The sequence below is a fragment of the Pungitius pungitius genome, chromosome 12 (genome assembly GCF_949316345.1).
Source record: "Pungitius pungitius chromosome 12, fPunPun2.1, whole genome shotgun sequence".
In the NCBI taxonomy this organism is placed as follows: Eukaryota; Metazoa; Chordata; class Actinopteri; order Perciformes; family Gasterosteidae; genus Pungitius; species Pungitius pungitius.
Window position 1 is genome coordinate 4,517,754 of NC_084911.1, and position 19,381 is coordinate 4,537,134.

Genomic DNA, 19,381 nt, shown 5'->3' on the forward strand with positions numbered 1-19,381 from the left:
TTCATCTTCTTCAACACCATCAATTAAATAATGCCAAATTCATTGCGATGCCTAAGTATATTTACACATCACATCATTGGTTGAGAATATTTTCACTACACATTACATTAAAGAGCTTATTTCCAATACACCCTGTGGCTGATGGATGTTTCTTCCTATACCTACATGGAAAACTGCTTTCACATTGATGCTTGATAAAAAAAATAATGTACAAATATATAGAATAGACACTCTAATCGTCTAATGTAAGTGTTTTGCTTCAATTTTGGAGAGGATATGTTCAAAGAGATGCTTTGGTTCAGTAGAGGTGATGAAAAGTCCATCGTCGAGGGAAGAACACATCTGATTACAGTCAAAACGGGCATTTATTAAAAAAAGGATTTGTCCTAAAAAACATTTTTCTCTTACATTTGATTTCCGCTCCCTTTTTATTTAGGCCACTCTATTTTTGATTTGCAATGGTCATTTGTTCCGTTCCAGCTGTCATGTGTATAATCATAAATGATTTACAGATTCACCGTTTCTTAAGTTATGTTATAATGTTCTGAATAATAAAAGACCCAGTCCTAACCTCTTAAATTTGTGTTAGGAGACCTGTACACAGCGCACAACAACGCAGTTCAATGCAGTGCAGAGATCAGCTTTTTATCCTTGGAAAGGTGAAAAAAAACCCACTATTATATACAACTATACACACTATTTGTGAAAGTTCATTCATTTTAATAAAGCTTATGTGCCTGATCAAAAGTGGTAGTTTATAGTCCTGCTGATAGTCCATGAATAACAAAACATCCCGACATGTTAACATTGGCGGGAATGCAATAACACAGAGGGGACCGAGGGGCCGCCTGGTACTGATTGTGCAAACACACAGTAATGAATGGCTAATGTGCTGGTGCAGAGGAGACTTTAAAGCCATCCTAATTCCCTTTTGCTCAGAGCGAGGCACTGTGTCCTGAGCCTGTTAATCTGAACCCTTTAAACCTTTAATCTGGGAAACTGTCACACACACACACATTCACACACACACACACACACGTACAACACAGACACGGACTACCTGTCATTGCCTTGTAAAATTACTACACCATACCTGCCACATTGCTTGGCCTCTCTCTCTCCCCCTCCGAAACACATGTGACATATTGAGCGCCTGCAGCGAGATTCTTCCCCATGAGCGGCATTCCAGAGCAGGCCGTCCCAGGGGAGCGTGGGAGTGGGGACGGGCAGCGGTGGGTCTGGGGGGGGCGGTTTTTGGGAACGGGGGGGGGGGGGGGGGGGTGGCCAATGGAGCTTGTCGATGCAAAGGTCTGGTTGCTCATGATAATTGGGAGGGCTGGGTTGGGTCGGCCTGCTGCTGTTTGGACGCTTGGTGGAGAACTGTGTCCCTGAAGGACGGAGGGACCTTATGCAAACTAAAACGCCGTGGCCTCGGCACAATTGGCTTACTGAGCATCTCATTTGCACCTTCAGACACATCATGTCCTACCGAGAAATCGTAGGTTCCCTAAAAAGAAAAAGGAAATCGTACATGCCGTCCATAAGCTGTGGGCACAAAGGGCCTTCTAACGTGTCCAGTGGACCATCTGGGCATCCACTCTACACATTTTAGGTTGCTAAATACCGGGAAGTGACCTTCACACTGAAGTGTGGTTCTGGTTGTTAATTCTGTGTTGTATCGCCTGCTTGTCCTCTGTTCTCTTTTGAAGACAAAACACTGTGATTGTTTTCCATTTGCATTTTTTTGCAGATTTGCACAGAACAATGTTCATGTATGGCACCCGGTTTGAATAAAGCACGACCCTGTGTTTCTCGTGTCACTTTTCTATCTCACAGCAACTCTCCCGTGATAAGATCAGAACGGGGTCTTCGCATGCGTGATCCGAGACACTGTGTGTGTGCGTTTTTGTCACATATTGTCTTATCATTTTCCCCTCTTCCTCTCTCTTTGTCCTCTCCTCAGTCTGTTCACCGGTTAATATTTCATTTGCTTTTGCCGTTGCAGAGGGCTGGTACATTAACCAGCGGTGCCAGTCGAGCTCCCTGCTTGTGGCTGGCTGTATAAAAATAAACACACTCTAGTTGTAATGAACAGATGTCGCAGAATTTAAACGTGAATACTCCCCTCCTCCTCCTCCTCCACACACACACAAACACAATCCAACCTCTCTCCCACCTCCTCCTCCTCATTGTTGCTCACGCGTAAATGCGCACATGCATGCATGCACACATGCACACACAGCGCGGTAGAAGAAGCTGCAGGATCAAAACCCTTATAGTCCATGTTGAGCGGCTTATTTCCATGTTAGCTTTCCTTTCACAGAGTAGCAAACATGGCAGGCATGTTGTTGCCTCGCCAGTGTCTTTATCTGCCTCTATTTCCCTCCCCGTCCTCCTTCTGTGTGTCTGATAGTCCACCAGCAGGCATGACACTGGTCATTTTACAGACTATTTTCATGAGGTCCTCCCATCCACTTCGCGGAATCCGCCTGTCATCCCTCAAACCCCAGCGGCGCTATCAGAACTCATTTTGGTGCTGCGAGGAAGGGATGGGCACAAGTGTGTGTGTGTGTGTGTGTGTGTGTCCATCCCCCTTGTCCCTCCCGATCTTTTCCCACTGAGCGTGTGCCAGCTCTCTGTGTTTGCTGGCTGACAGGACCAAAGGAGAGAAGATTGTTCTCTACGTACCCAGAGACCCTCCCCTGCCAAGTCTGGGATGAAATCCTCGCTAACTCCTCACAGTCGGGCATCTCAAACAAAACACACACCATTACTGCTCCGGGTGGGAGGGTGATATCACACTAAAAGTCAGTCAGATACACAAAGGTTTGCTTAAAGCAAACGCCGCAGAGAAAGATCTTCTCTTTGGTTGGTTTTAGATTTCAAGTTTACCCGAGCAGCAGGTGCATCGGTAGAAATGGACATGGAGAAACATTTTGGAACATTTCAGCTCACAGGTTGATCTTACTTGGTCAAGAGCCTCGTCCCACCGACCAACACTGGCCGCAGTGACACATCTGTCTTCTTCTCCAGAGCATGTGGACAGTACGGGTCACATCGTCCCAGTGATGGCGGGCCACAGAAGATTAAAGGTGACGGAGAAGGCTGAAGGAGAAGGGAGAGATGAAAGGAAAAGGGGAGAGGTGCCGAGGTCGTCCGGGGGGTGATCAGTGAGGTGGATGTGATGCCATCTGACAGGTCCAGCTGGGAGACTGCCCACCCCCCAGCGCTGCAAACTGGTCAATATGGAGGCCAATTACTGCTGCCCATGTGACCAGGGCATCATCCAACCCTATCATAACACACGCGCACGGCCACGCGCCCCTGCACGCGCCATCTGTGCAGACCAGCCTCGGCCCCCTTCGGATCCAGTTGCGTCCGTCCCCCCCCGCACGCTCCTACTTAACCTCTTAAACAGGGGCCAGCCGCGCCCCAACACCGGACCCTCGCCGCCCCAAACATGGCGGAACTGGGCCTTTCGCTGAGAGCTGTCGGTCAGGTCAAGAACAATCTCTCTCTCTGTCGAACTCTCTGAACAAACACATACACGTCAACATCTGGCACTGATCAAACGCAGGGGAAAATGGCCGCCTGCCAAAGGCCTGAAACCTACCTGGCGCTCACCAGGATCTCCACCTCTGTCTTTTCACCCCCCCCCTCCGCTCGCCACTCCCAGGTCGTCCCCCTCCTCCCAACTTCCTACCCCCTCCTCCCCACTTCCTCCTCCTCTTGCAGCCCTTGTTCCTCCCTTGGCAGGACCTCCAGCATTATAGCGCTCTTTCAGTTTAGCTTCTGCCTGGTCTTTTGCCCCACTGCCCGTGCTGCGTCGTGCTCCATTGTGTGTGTGTGTGTGTGTGAGGACAAACAGATGTTGTGGAATTTCCTCTGGATGGACTGCCAGAGACGGGCCCGCTCCCTCGCCTGGCGATGGGGGGGGGGGGGGGGGCACCGGCACGTACAGTCTGGCAGAGAGGTTGGCCCAATCCCGATTGTGAAACATTTTAGTTTGCAGTGCATGTGTGTGCGGGTACCGGAGAAGTGATTGTACATCAATTATTCATATTGTGTGTGTGTTATGTAATATTTATTTTATTTTTTAAATCTAATGCCTGTCCGTTATATTTCTTACTTCATGGTTTGTTTCCTTAATCACAGACATAATGCAAATATTCAAAAATGTCAGATTATATCAAATGAAATCCTTAAGTCCTTTATTTTTTTTACAATATCTTACATTAGTATTTGATATCTGCATTTTGCACAAACACTCAGTTATTATTTTAACTAGACGTTAATTGGAATTCACACCATAATACTTGTGACATTTTGATAATCGCACTATTGACTGTTATGTCGGACAAACACTCTTGATTTTTTTTTCCTTACCAAGTTGAGTGAGAAAAAGAGTGGGCATGAACATGATAATTTAAACAGCGAGATTCATTCACTCACTTTTCATCCTGAGTGCAGCACACAGAGTGTCATTGGAAGTTTTTTTTTTTTTCCTTCATACTTTTATTTGCCCAATTGTGCCAAATAAAGAATTAAATGATTTAATTCCACTATAGGCAATTAATAATTTTGTAGAAATGTGTAAAATTGTGTTATTAGCCTAAATTCGTCCGCTGGTGATGCAATTTAAATAAAACACCTGTGAATCCCTTTCATATTTATCACAAACCAATATCAAGTCTTCATTAAAAAAAATGTGTGACTTGACTTTGCATACATGATCATTTGACACACTCTTTCGACACACATGACATTCTGCAAGCTGCTGTTTATTACATTACATGCTTTAATATTGACACAATTTGAATCAAACCTGGTCAAAATGTTGGCCATTTTTCTTTCTATATATTTGGTGTGTGTGCACCATTAAGTGTCTTCGAAAGGCTACACGTGTGGACAATAAACAAAAATTCCTTCAGCCATCACAACCTTCTTTCAATGCATGAGCTCATGCACAACATGAGGGAGGGTATATTCATAGGCCAACTCCTCACAGAAATGCCTTACTGCGCAGCGTGTCTGTTTGTGCATGAGAGCGTGTGCTTGGCGAAGAGTTACTCAGGATGAGCGCTCTTCTTTTTTAAACGTTCTGGATAATGAACAGATGCTGCAAAAATTAGGAAAGAAAAATCGGCTCCTCCCAGCAGTGCTACTCTGGCCCGGTGAACTGGCACACTGGGTTGTCCTCTCCGGAGCTCCTGGTGCTGCTGCTGGGGAACATTCAGGGACTTGGCACAGCTCTCCTCTGCAAGCCTGCCAGCCTCTCTCTCTCTCTCTCTCTCTCTCTCTCTCTTTCTCTCTCTCCCTCTCCTTTTCTCTCTCACTCTCTCTCCCTCAAACACACTCTCGCCGGACACTGAAGGAAGAAAGAGAAGGAGGTGTGTGGGGGCGAGTATTTTGATAAATGCCCTTTCCCATTGCTCGCGAGCCTCTCTTTTTGCTGGCTTCTTCAGAAATGCATGCAATTCTTTTTTTCTCTCTCTCTCTCTCTCTCTTTCATGCTGATGAGGCCAGAAAGAATGCCGAGGCCTTTAAACCACTGCAAAAGTGTCACATCAACCTTTGGTTGGTCAATTTGAAAACAGCCTGAACTGCAGAACTGCGGTTTCGATTCCCACCCGGGACTCTTCTACTAAATTAATTCACTCAGAGGTAGAAGCTTCTGCCAAATGTTACATGTTGAAATTGAAGGCAGTGGTTTTATATTGAAACTGAAGGACAGAGATGTATTAAAGTATAAAGAACGCCAATAAATAAAAAGCATCAGACCTGATTTGAAGATGTGAAGAATAATTCCATACAATGCCAACATCCTGCCATGACAATATTCAAATATGAATGTATCTTTGTTAATATTCTTTCTTCATATAAAACATAGAACAGAATCGTCAGGCGTATAATCCCACAGTGTTATAAACAATCAGAAATAGGATAGCCTTAGTAAATTGAAGATATTCTTAAAAAAAAGGTTTATTCATCTTTTAATCGTTTCTAACTTGAGGAGGTGGTAAAAAAAAACATGATACTGTCCATATTTTTTATTGAATTAAATATTGTGTTAAAATTAAAAATGTGTTCATCTGTTTGTCCAAATAATGTTATGTTATGTGCATTCAACCAAAAACTAAACAGTGACAAAACCTCACTCCATATCTATGTCCTTTTCCTTGCCAGGGAGTAGGGCTAATTAGACATTTGTTTGGTAAGTTGCTCCAGAAAGTCTTTTTTTGACTTTCCAGTTTTAGGCTATAAACACATTATGTGATGATCAAAAATACACGACAGGGCCGAAATCACAGCTGATGCCCACGCTGTTTTAGTTTGTTTGAGTTTAAAAGGAAAATAGAAGGTAAATATTTGCATGTATCGATGATGACATTTGTATTCATATTAATATTAGTTACCATCGCTGACATAGGACTAATGTGTGCCCTTACAACAGAGAGCACCCAGGACATTTTGGGAACCATATGGGTCCCGGGGCAGCGCTCCAAACTCTGGCGGGGTGCGGCGGCCCCTCGCACCGCTTGCGCGGGTATATATATATATATATATATATATATATAACAAAAATATAAATATATATTGAACATTTTACCTGCCCGATGGTAAGTTTTATGTTCACAAAGATTCAAAAAATATATTTAAATTATTATTATTAAAACCCGCCCCGGATAAATACATTCATTTTTAGAATGGCAATCCAAATAAATGTGTGACATAAATATGTGTTTTCAAAGTTTCAAAGTGGTCAACTTCATAATTGATACCTGATGTTAAATACGTCAACGAAGGATGGAAATTAAACATAAAATAACTCGTATTCATTTTGGCGTTCATCCGTCGCGTCAAAGCTGTATTGACGCTTTTCATGACAATAACCTTAAAATAATTGAATTCATAGACAGAATTAAAAAGATAATTGGTATTGATGTTCTTTATATGATGGTGCCATTGGTTGTGATTTCTTGTGCAGTTAAGAAACCTGGCATGAAACCAACAGGCCTGCAGTACGTGTGTGCTGAAAATGCGTTGATAAAATCTCTTCTAAATTGTGTTCTGTGTTTTTTTTGCAATCACAAACCTATTATATGTTACAGTTACATATCTACACTAATTATTTGGATTTTTACCAAATTTGAGGCTCAAATCGAGTTGAGTCAAACATTATTCTGAAGGAGCTCACCGCGGTGCTGAAGCCGAGTTTTTTCTCACGTGTTCTCTTGATGGCGAAGAGAGGCCTCCATTATAGTCCTGACCACTTTGAATGGCATCAGCCAACTGTGTGTGTGTGTGTGTGTGTGTGTGTGTGTGTGTGTGTGTGCGAGCGTGTGTGTCCGGACTGGAATCAGCGTGTATCAGTCTCTGAAGCAACATTTACACGAAATCTCCCCATACAATTTGAATCGTTTCGTACATATTAAAAATTGTTTTGTAAGTTTGAGTTTCCCGTGGAAAGGAATTAACTAAGTATTGGCACTAGCTTACTTATTCGATAGGCATTACAACACTGCCCTCTTCCTCCCGTCCCAGTTTATAATATAAAGGCCCCGAATCTCTGCGCTTCCTTCAAGTAGTGTCAACAAGTATATTCAGCCTCACATTCCTCTCATCTTTTCTCTATTTATAGTTTGTTAAGCCCTGATACCCTTACGACATTTCTCTAATTTGAGTTCGATGTAAAAACGAATGATTCATCTTCCAATAATTGTAGAGAGGAAATCCGTATCAGAAAGAAACATATTGTTGCCTGGTCAAGTTAAGACGTTTCGATAGGTGAAAGAAATCAAGTTGCACGGTCTCATTTATTGACGTTTTATTTTACCACTCAGTTGGTTGAATACAAACTTTAAAGACTTGAATTGTATGAAAGAAATTCTCTGCAACACGTGGGATCCCTTCATTTCCATTGACTATTAACGTTAATTACAAAAAACAACACAATAAATACGTGCAATAAGAAGAATGATAATAATAGTAATAATGACAATAACTTATTCAACACATCATTAAAAATAAAGACGAAAATGTTTAACGAAAATGCATGGACAATCAGATAAATAACGCTCATATAAATAAATAAGAAAATGATTTCATTTAATCTGATTTTGATTGTTCTTTTTTATTTGCAGCATGGCCAGATTCATTGTGTGTTCCTTGTGTGTTTTCATGAGTGTGTGTGTGTGTGTGTGTGTTTGTGTATGCGTCTGTCAGTGGGTTTGGCAACAGTGCTGATGAAACAGTGTCTTTCTGGGCAGCCTGGCCCCTCTTTCGCTGGTCTCGTCTTTGCATAGAGGCGAAACGTTTGCTTAGCTAGAGACTTTTCAAAAAAAAAAAAAACACCACCTTTTTATTGTTTCAGTTGTTCCCCTTGCATGTCGTGATACTTCATCATTTTCAAAACCCACAATCCCAACCAAATATCGAACGTGCAGGCAAGTCAATTTGCGTCATCTTTTTTTTTTTTTTGGAGGGGGGGGGGGATTCATTTCTAATTTCACAAGATTAGAAAACCACCGCCAATATCATAGTGTAGCTGTAAGCCAGTGATACAGTGGTAAATAAACAACTTTCAGTCACCAAAATGCAAACAACCACTAATACAGACACATGTCCACCTTTAAAACAGCATTAATATTGGCATCACAGGCCTCATGATTCGTGCGTCAAATCTCCTTTATTTCAGCTGGACAGATTCTGTTGCGATACGATTGTGTGTGGGTCTCCCTGCACTACATATGTGACTATAGCAGAATGAAAAAGCTAAGACGGAATAAAGGAACGCAAAACACCGATGACAACGAGTGAAATATCTCTCCAGAATGTCTCAATCCTGGCAGGTAAGCTCTTTAAAAAGTGTGCCGTGGTTAGATTTTTGATTGCATGGGGACCCACGACCGACTCTTTATTTCAATTGTGGAAAAACGCGTTGAGTTCATCATACGCGGGGGCCCGTTCGTGGTGCAAGTGCATGTCGTGGTAAGGCGGGACGTTTTCAGAGTGAATGCCGCTCCGGGCTCCCGAGGAGCCAAACACCAGGTTGGGAGGCCCGGCGGGTCTGGAGCCAGGCAGGCCGGAGTAATGCATAGAGTAGTATCCCTTCTCGTTGTCGGGGGACGCGGCGCCTTGGTGCTTCAGGGAAAAGTTGCCATTGACGCACAGGGGGGGGCTGAGGGGCCCCTCATACTCGGGGCTGTTATACTCCGGGGATCCGCTCCCGCCGTACAGCGAGTCGTACGCCGAGCAGTAGCCGTGCGTCCTCAGCGGATGCGAGTTCGAGCCCGAGCCCGGCTGGCAGTGGGGGCTGGAGAGGCGCGCACACTGGTATGGGTACGAATGCATTGGGAAGGAGCTGGAGCCGTACCTCCCGCCGTCCTGACACTGCTGCTCGGTTAGGAAATTACGGGAGTTCAGCTGCAGGCATCCCGCCACCAGGTTTGTGGTTGGCTGGGAGAGTCCTTTGCACAGCGTCTGGACGTAGGACACAAGGTCGGGCCTTTTCCCAGAGCGCAGTATCTCCGACAGGGCCCAGATATAGTTTTTGGCCAGCCGCAGCGTCTCGATTTTCGAAAGTTTTTGCGTTTTGGAATAGCACGGCACCACTTTGCGCAGGTTGTCAAGCGCAGAGTTCAGGTCGTGCATCCGGGTCCGCTCGCGCGTGTTGGCCTTCACCCGGCGCATCCTGGAGCGCTCCACGCGGGCCGGAGTCATTTTGCGCTTCTTGGGGCCCCTTTTCTTGGGCCTGTCTCCCTCCGCGTCCTCGCCATCGTCCTCTTCCTCCATCACCTCGTCGTCGTCGTCATCTTCCCCAGCGTGCTCGGATTGCGTCTGGCTGCTGTCTCTCAGCTCAGATCCCGCCGTGCCGTCCTGGGTATCCTGATCCTCATCTTTGATTTTGGAGTCGTCTTCCTCGCTGTCTTCCCAGCCCGAGTATTTCTGCACATCGGGCAGCAGAGACGGGTCACTGAAAAGCCTCGTCAACATGGTTGTTCTGGAGAGGAGAGAAAAGGAAATTGAGGCCTCGTTATTACGGGACAAAACAGTTAAATTAAATCTAAGCAATGCAAGTTTAAAGGCAGTAACTTTTCTTTTTTCAATTTAGCACAGTCTTTAATTTGGGTAAAATGAAAAGGGGGAGAAAAATCAGCTCTTAAATCGTTGCAGTCGAGTTAGAGGCAGACGGATTCACGTTTTATTCCCTGCTGTCACCCCGCGCGCCCCGCCGCGTCCCCTCGCAGCGGGTCGCAGCGGCAGGGGCCACATTACAGTTCCCATGAGGACCCCCACTTTCACTCCTCCTGACGCCCATATACCATCCTGGCCGCATTCCAGCACTATTCATCCGCACCTTACACCTCTGCTCAGAGGATGCGAGAGGGATTTTATTTAATTGGTGAAGTCACGCTTTGATTATTTAACCAAGGCATCTACAGACAAGACGTTTGGAAAACATTTTTGCAGATAAAATAATAATAATTATTATTATTATTGTTGCAATAATGCTAGTAATAATAATGATAATAATTGGTTATCCAGGAAAAGAATACTTTAAAGACATCTAAAAAATACGCCTCTAAATATTTATGCTCTGTTAAAACGAACCGCAATTGAACTACACCAACCAATTCAGCAATGAACGACCAAAGAAATGCTAATTAATAGCCTACATCTGAAGTGAAAATAAATTGATAATCCTACCACTGGATGAGTAAGAGCAGCCCCTTTCCCAGAAGAAAAGGGGTTAGATAGACGAGATGATCTTTGAGAGATTCAATGAGATTCCTCCATTCGCTTCCCCCTTGACATGTTTTACTTTCCATCCAGCAGCAGACCGACTTGCAACCATAGTAAGGGATGTGATGGTTGGTTAATTATCTCTGGGGGTGTGCCAGAGGCAAAATCTAGTTTTAAAATCTCAGGCTCAGGAGGTTTGCTCAATTAGAGGAAGAAAAAAAAAACACAACAACGTTTAATTAACAGACCATACAGCGTACACGAAATAGATTTCACACATAATTCAGTATGCACGAGTGCACGATTTCAAAGCACTTTTTAGTCAGCGATAACAGATGCAATTTGCTTGTATCCATTTATCCCTCGTTAAATATAAAAAACAATCACGAAGCATAATCAGCCAATCCGGTATCGCAGCAAAGAAAACACTGCAACAGCTTCACTGTTACAGCAACGTCTGTTGTTCAAGCAACGTGATGTCGAGATAGATTGTTAAAGATAAAACTAGACAAACAGATAAATCATGCCGCACACTGCCTGTCACGGCCAATGGCGTTGTCCCACCCTTTCATTTGCTCCTAGATTGAACGTGCAAATCACCGACAAAAGCATCAATAAATCTCCCATTAAGCTTGAGCGCGTCCTCTGAGGCAACCGGACCGATGTGAACACATTCCGGAGGAAATCTCGTTCTGCGTACTTATTGTCCTTTGTTTGTCGGTATCCGGGTCTAAACGCGGGACTCTGTAAATTAAATCAAATTAGTGTCCGATATGATCTATTTACAGCCTGCGCGCCTCCTCCATTCCTCCGGACTGCTCCTCGCGAATGAGCCTGGAGACGCTCCCCTCTTGACTCGCAGCATCAGATTTGAGCTTTAATGAGCCAGGCTGATTTGGATGTCAAAAGTTGGAGGGCACGCCGAGGTAGAGAGGGAGGAGGAGGAGGAGGAGGGGGGGGGGGGGGGGTAAGGGGTACCAGAGCAAACGTGCTGCTACGGACATCTAATTAAACGACAAACATGGCCATGCTTTGTATATAAATAAATCAGATTTTCATATAGGGTTCAGTGGCCGTTTCAACAATAAAGTCACCAAAACTGGCTATTTTAAGTAGATCACTGAAGGCAGCAGACATTGACATGATCATCTGTGTATAACAACAATTTTCTCCTCCATTTTGGAAGGGCATTCAAGCATCCAAAGATGTTTTATTTATTTTTTTGTTTAATTTCCAATTGATGAATTAATAAATGTTTACATCGCTGTCCATGTTCCAACTTACCTCGACTTGAGCTCTTCGCGGCGGATGGGGTGGAGAAGAAGAACACGTGTGCGAGTTTCAGACCATCTTCAGGGAGCAGTGTGTGCGGGCAGAGCGCATCCTTCCCTTCCCCGCCGCCGGTGGGTGGTTCAGTGGGTGCTTCACTCCCCGCGCACGCACTGGTCTAACCCGAGCTCGCGATCAAACGTGCGTCTTGTGAGTTAAGTGAGCATGTGCGTGCGCGTGTGTGTGTGTGTGTGTGCGCGCGCGCGCGTGTGGCAACCGTGAGCTACCGGGGACGGGGGTTACATACCAGCTAAGGCTGTGATGCCAGCGCGCATATGGCTGGCGCGTCACCGGCAAGAGCCATCACATGAGAGCCCGGTGATTGACATTCGGAGAGATTTGCCCGCGGGGGAAGAGAGACATAGAGAGAGACGGAGAGAGAGAGGGAGAGAGAGAGAGAGAGAGAGAGAGAGACGAAGAAGGAGGAGGTAGGAGGTGAAGGAGGAGGAGGAGGAGGAAAGGGAGGGGGGGGGGAGGAGGGCTGCGCCATCTGTCGCTACGTTAGAGCTCACACAGCCAGAAAAAAATGAGGAAAAACAGAAGAGAGATGGAGAAAATAAAATGGAGGAACAAACAAAAAAAAAATCATCGTTGTTGACCTGTGCTGCTGCTTCAAGGGATGTTGACAATTTTCCGATCAAACCTGCGAATTTTCTCATTCACCATGCCAAACACACCCGTCAGACGTTAACTCCACTTCAGAGAAGAGCTGTGCAGGCAGTAATATTACAGGAGGTAAATACAAGACCACTTGTGATTAGGCCAACGGTATACGTTGACTCGGGGATGCCCATGCAGGGTCTAAGAGTTGAATGCATTAAGTGCCATATGCAGTGAGCCCCAAGCCAAGCAAGTTCAGCCATTAAAATGCTCCTTTAAAGACGTTCTCATGAACACCTTCCAGATAATACTATTATTTCGCATGGAGCTTATTATAAAATGACATCAGTGACGGGCGGGGTTTAGTTACAGGTTTCACACTCCATCGTATCTCTGGTTCAGAAGCAGGGTGGGCGTATAGGGGGGGGGGGATGGGGGTGCATTGCATTAAGGCCATGGAACAGACGGCATATTGTTTATTTATTCACTAAATTGGATCAAATTATGCTTCAATGTATTCAGAGGAACAACAACCAATTTTTTTTCCCCCTGACTTTTTGGACAACACCGGGTGCAAGACGACCCATTTGTCAAGGCAGCAAAAGAGTCAGAAAAGAAGGTACCTCACAAAGGACATTACGCCGCGTGGAGATGAGGTTAAGTGAAAAGAGCTTCGGTCGCTTTGTCTGAGCGCTGTGAGGTTTTGCCAGAGCTGCTGCGTGGCTGTTTCCGGCATGCACTCGCTAAATGAGGGGCGTCTGCCGGGGCGAGCATCCGAGACCGAGCGAAAGGGAGAGAGAGAGAGAGAGAGAGAGAGAGAGAGCGAGAGAGAGAGACCCAGGTGTACGGGGGCCACAGGGGATGTATGAAAAATGAGGGAGAGGGAAGGGAGGGTCGGTGGGTTTAGACAACAGGGGATTGGTGCTGGCGGGAGCTGGCAGAGGTGCCCAAGATTTAGGAGGAGGGACGTTGGCACCTCTGTTGTTTAGATGTAAGAATTCCTCGCCAGCAGCATTCTGGTCCCTTTCGGCTGCATTGAGTCCGTCCCAGCTTCGCGATTTCTCTATTTAGCAGACATTAGTCGAGTTAACGGGGGGGGGGGGGATGAGCTCGATGACCACCATGTCCAACTTGGCACAAAGGCACCAACCGGACTAAGGGAACAAGGGAGAAGTAGCTGATAGAAGCTCATCATGTCCTTGGATCTAGATCACCCGTGTATCTCTTCAACAACCACAACTGAGGGAAGCTTTGGGGGGGGTGCGGGGGGTTTTGGTCATCCCTGGGGTCACCATGTAGTGTGGCAGCTGTGGCGAGGGAGCCGTGATGCCATATACTCACTAATGTGTCTCATCCCTTCTGGGATGAGGGGATGGTAACTTGGCACTACCCCAACCCATGGTGGGGTTATTGTGTCAGCATGTGTGTGTGTGTGTTTGTGAAACGGGGGGCAAGAGGCATCCATCCCCACCACCCGGCCAAATCGATGCCCTATCCTACCTCAGCTGCAGTGAGAGATGGAAAGGCGGGGGGGGGGGGGTGTGATGGTTCTCAACAAGTCCCAAACAACCTTCAGGTCACCTTGCCAGAATAAATGCTAAATGTCAACAGTGTGACTCTAGCCGGCACCGGGCTAGAGGCAACTCCAACCGATATTTCAATGCTGGATGAGAGGAGCTTGTTTGAAATGATGATATTTTAGAATGACTCTGCATGGTGTTTGTTCGTGGATTAGTCATAAGTACGGGCCACCTGCTGTGCCTTTTCATAGGCTAAATGCCTGCAATCAAAATGCAAAACGAATGTCCTTCCTCCTTAAGATATAAAAAATCTCCATCATTCTTTTTCCTCTATATGCTCAAAGTCACCAAGCCCCTCCTCCTAACTGTTGTCATCTTTTCTATGCCTTTCCTTTTTTTTCTTCTATCTGTCAGACATGTGAGGTGATGACCTGCACTTCACTAGTCTTTCTGCAAGAGGTGCGAACTTCTACTGGCACAAATATGAAATACAGTACACACACACACACACACACACACACACACACACACACACACACACACACACACACACACACGCACACACACGCAGACACTCCCACCCCCACCAGACTCCTGGACCCCATCTGCACGCTCCTCTCTCCAGCCCCCTAATTGCATATGCACAAATGCAAATGCCTATTAATTAATTACTTGACTAATTAGTGCAGTGGTATTTTAGAGCGATAAATCAAGTGGAGATGGGGCCGAGGACGGCGGGGCAGGATGACGGGCTGCACGGGGCATCGGCAATAAACCCACACCAGAGGGAGTGCTCCTATTGTACAAGTCCTGTGTGTGGAGTGTGTGTGTGGTGGGGTGTGGGGGGGTGTGTGCGCACCCTGGATCACCCGGAGTGAAGCGTCGTTTAAAAACGCCCAAGAGCCCGAAGAGGTGACTGAGCGAGGTGAGCACTCTCTCTGTCTGAAAGGAGAAGGGAGAAAAGAAGGGAGAGGAGGCGCCTATAAGACATATGACCTCTGCTCCGTCAACTGTGTTGTTTCTTGGCACGTGGCCAAGTTTGGAGGCTCGATGCAACCTATTTTTCCACTGGGGAGAAACCATCGGCCACACTCCTGCTGATGCATATTCATACTCACATTGTAAATCTTGTACAATAGTTCATTGAGCATAGCAGTTGGCATCATTTACACAGTGATACTGATGTGATAATTGTGGCATCTGTGATTGGGAGGTGAATAATTCTGGCAGTCGTGGTAAATTGTGTGTCCGTATGTGTGTGAGTGGATGTCTGTCTGTGTGCTGTAGGTGTGCCAGGCCCCCAGGTACCCATGGAGATCTCCGGACTGAAATATTCATTCCTGTTTGCTCGCTCAGACAGTGTGGTCCTAATTGCAGCATCAGAAAGCTCCGCCTCTCCCCCTCTCGTCTGTCTTGGCTGCTGTGGAGACAAAAACCTCATCTAGGAGCGAGATGGATGTGTAAGTATGTGCGTGCGTAGGTGTGTGTGTGTGTGTGTGTGCACATCCTTCTTTCCAGGGATCCGAACCGTGGGCTGGTAGATCCGTGCCTGGCTCGCTCTTCTCACACTGCTCTCACTCATTCACAAACACTCGGTCCAGGCCGCCGGTCCGTCAAAATCCATTCATCTTGTTCGACCCGCGTAGCTTCAGCTTGCCTTCGTGCCTGATTCGCTCTGCGTGTGTTGGAGTCGGTCGAGTATTGATCTCTCTCCGTCATGGCGTCTGTCTGTCGATCTGTCGGCCCACGGGGTCGGTGTGAAGCTCTGGAGTTTTTCATCAGTTCCCGTGCCAACGCAACCCGCGCCCGGGCCAAGCTCAACCATCTTGTGGGATTTTTGGCTTTTAATTATAGTAAGAGAGGATTAATTATGGCAGTGGAAACAAGGGGCCATGCATTATTGATGCTATGAGTGAAGGGCTGGAGGGGGTAGAGGGTGCTAATTAAATCACTGCCCCACTGCCACGTCCTCCTCTATCTCTGCCTCCACCATGTCTTCCACCTGCTACGTCTCGAACACCCCACCCTACTTCACTGCTAACGCCCACACACACATATACTGTCGGTCACACACACACACACACACACACTCATAGCTCTATTTTTATATGTTTTTGTGTTTTTTTTGTTTACATTTATCTTCACTGAAATGAAGTGAAGTGTTTCTTGGGCACAGGAAGCGTTCCTCTCCACACTGTCCTTGGTTTGCGTGTACTGCCACATCCTCTTGATGGTGATTGGTTCATCTATCCAATGTCCATCAGTAGTGACATGTTTTAAATTTGCTTTCATCCTAAATGAGCGCCTCGGTTTCAATTTCAAACCCCATTAGGAAAGCTCTTTCCATGTAGTCAACATAGCAAGAGGCTTTTTAGGAACCAAATGTTACAAAAGGGTGCCACCTACTGGAATTATTCATAATTACCATTGTTTACCATTTCAAATGATATATTTACCAGGTATAAGGTCAGTATATTATTGAATGTTCTTAACCTTAACCAAAATCACAACTTAATTTTGATTTTCCAGAACTGAGCAAAATAAAAAGTTTTAAAAAATAAAGAAATTGAATTGTTGATAAGTAATGCATTATTATAATGTATTGTACTCTAACAAAGAATAAAAAGACACATTTAATGGCTTTAGTTTCAATGTCTCCCACTGTTTGGGAAACATCATTTTGACTTAACCTTCCACAATTATGCTTTAATCTAGACTTTTTTCTTTTCTGTCTCTTGTTGATTTTGTTATGGTTTGGATTCCTGTGACTCTCTCTTCAGATTATTAGTGACCTGCTATGCTGTTCCAGACGGATGTTTGTTCCCTCGCATCAGACGCTGCAATGATAACAAGCTGGGGAGTTGATCCTCTGTCCATCCGTTTGCATTTCTGACAAATGTTCATCAACAGTGCTCACAGAATCATGAAAAACAAGTTCTATAGAGTAACATAATATCTGTGCCTGTGTCTGACCCCATGATAAGCATGAAAATACAATTTAATATTGTGACACTTTTACGTTCCATTGTAAATTGTACTTACACCGATGGGACAGCAGGTGGTGTGCATGCAAGCTTCATCACCCGCACAGTGCAACACAACTAAAGCGAGTAAGCCAGTGCAGGTGTACGTGACCATGGCTATTCATGCAAGCACTGGCTGTCTATTGTGAGATGCTATGTTATATAACTGGAATGAGATGGGGGAGTGAGGAGTCAAGTGCTGAGTGACAGACAGTGCCTCACTTTGCTCCTTAACAGAATTACCTGGACACCTGCTGTGTCAGTACAAGGCCTCTCTGTGATCCTGATTAAATGAATATTTCACATTTTACAATGATGCTAATCTCTACAATACATTTGAATGCATCAGCGCATTGATGCGGGGGCACCTGGCCGAGATAACGAGGTAGCATGAAAGCACAGGCATCGTGAGTAGCAACGTTTGCTATAACTTTAATCTCCGTTATTTCTGACGCTTCTTCCTTTATTATTAGTTTTGTTGTTGTTGTTATAACACAATCCGAGTGCAAACCCAGAATGCATTTGGTTTTTGTAGCAGGTCAGGTAACACAGGGCGTCTGAAAGGCCTGTGAATTACTTACATAACAGGGAGGTTTTTGTTAGCTCTCACTCCAGCGAGTGTCACACGGCTCAAGATGCCGCGTTCAGGAGTAGATAGAATTACACACTTTTTCCTAATCTTGGAGCTGGTTTGGAGTGTCTCCAGAGTAGCGTTGTGTGGGTGTGTGTGTGTGTGTGTGTGTGTGAGAGCGGTGCACATGGCACATATTTTGTACACCATGTCCCCGCTTTATGCTGGAGTTTATTATCACGCTTGGAGTTCTCAGGCCGCAAGTGCAATCCGTCTATCGGAGGTTTTACCTCTGGGTCTGCCAGCAGAGCGATTAAATGGCACAAAATGTAAAAACACGAGGAAGAGTAACAAAAATAGAGACCGACAGGCCCCTGCACGCATAGATGGGTTTAACTAATAAATACACATAGCCGAGTAAGTGACATATCAGGTTTAATTAGAGGTACAAACAAATACAGTCTCTCTCCAGGGGATTCCCACCCACTGACACTGTGGGGATGCTAGCAGTGGTTACATTATGCATTAAACAAATACAAGATCGAACAATAATAACTGAATACGGAGTGGCAGCTTCAAGACATTGTGAATAGCGTGATCAGCGGAGGTAAACGCAGATCATTAAGGTTGTTTCTTTGAGGGGATTTTCTTCGTCTATCAGTTTAGGAGCTTCTGGAAGAATATCCATTTGGTCTCCAATTAGAGCAATTTGTTCAACTTGTCAGTGTCAGCAGTGTGGAGTAATTTTGTTAATATGACAGATGGCCAGAATAATTTACAATGGCTGGCTGCTCTGACACTCTTCTGTTCATACATTTGCAAGCTTTTCTTACAGCGCGCAGCCGAGGAGGCTGCTCCTGTTTCATATTGCTATATTGATATAACATGCACAACACAAAGCCAAACCGCTTCACGCGTTAATCCAACCTAACCCCAGCTGCTCCTGCGGCGCTCTTGACGACGAGCTGAGAGGGAGGAGCCAACGGGAATGCATATTGTTGGATTTGCCCAAGAAGAGAGTGTCGTGTGAATAAAAAGGAAAAGAATTCAGATTTGCTGGTGCTTTACTCCAAAATGTCTCCATATGGGCTTTAATTCTATGTGCATCAAACTTGTATGAAGTATCTGATCTGCAAACAACCATGTTAAGGTTTTCTGATGGACTGTAATACGTCACGTGATTTCATCCTGGTTTATATATTCATGTTCTTTATTAATTCTTTCTTTTTTGCATGCAAACACCTTTGTATCTATACTCTCCTCACTAAATATGCAAACATGAGCCTTTGAGAGAGGCATTATATTTTGCCTGAGAATTGTAATTATTTTCTGGGATGAAATGTCTCATTTTTGCTAGTTTTGTCTGTGTTTGACTATTTCTATTGATTTGTTCCGCTAGGCTTACTCATTTGGGCTGCACTGCAAATTCTTTCCATAAAGAGGCAGAGCAGAGAATACAAAGTTCAGCGTATGCCCAAAAAACATTTGAAAAAGGAATCCTGCAGGAAATTAGATCGGACAAAGGATTACTTTAAAGAGTGAGATAAGGCCGGGTATGTGTCATGTTTAACCTTGTGGTTTTTCCAAAGCTT

The 19,381-nt window shown here is 45.2% G+C and overlaps 1 protein-coding gene across 5 annotated transcripts; it reads right to left on the reverse strand.

Moving 5' to 3' along the window:
- Positions 1-8,341: 8,341 nt before the first annotated feature.
- Positions 8,342-12,397, reverse strand: LOC119220924 (neurogenic differentiation factor 2-like). Of its 5 annotated transcripts, none has more exons than XM_037477261.2 (2): positions 12,031-12,397; positions 8,342-10,003 (listed from the first exon to the last, which is right to left on the reverse strand). In XM_037477261.2, exon 2 carries the CDS (start codon positions 9,994-9,996, stop codon positions 8,923-8,925), a length of 1,074 nt encoding a protein of 357 aa, XP_037333158.1. In that variant the 5' UTR covers positions 9,997-10,003; positions 12,031-12,397; the 3' UTR covers positions 8,342-8,922. The 5 variants fall into 5 exon arrangements, with proteins under 5 accessions (XP_037333158.1, XP_037333155.2, XP_037333157.1 ...); XM_037477258.2 differs by lacking the exon at positions 12,031-12,397 and adding an exon at positions 11,533-11,659; XM_037477260.2 differs by lacking the exon at positions 12,031-12,397 and adding an exon at positions 11,134-11,648.
- Between the last annotated feature and the right edge of the window lie 6,984 nt (positions 12,398-19,381).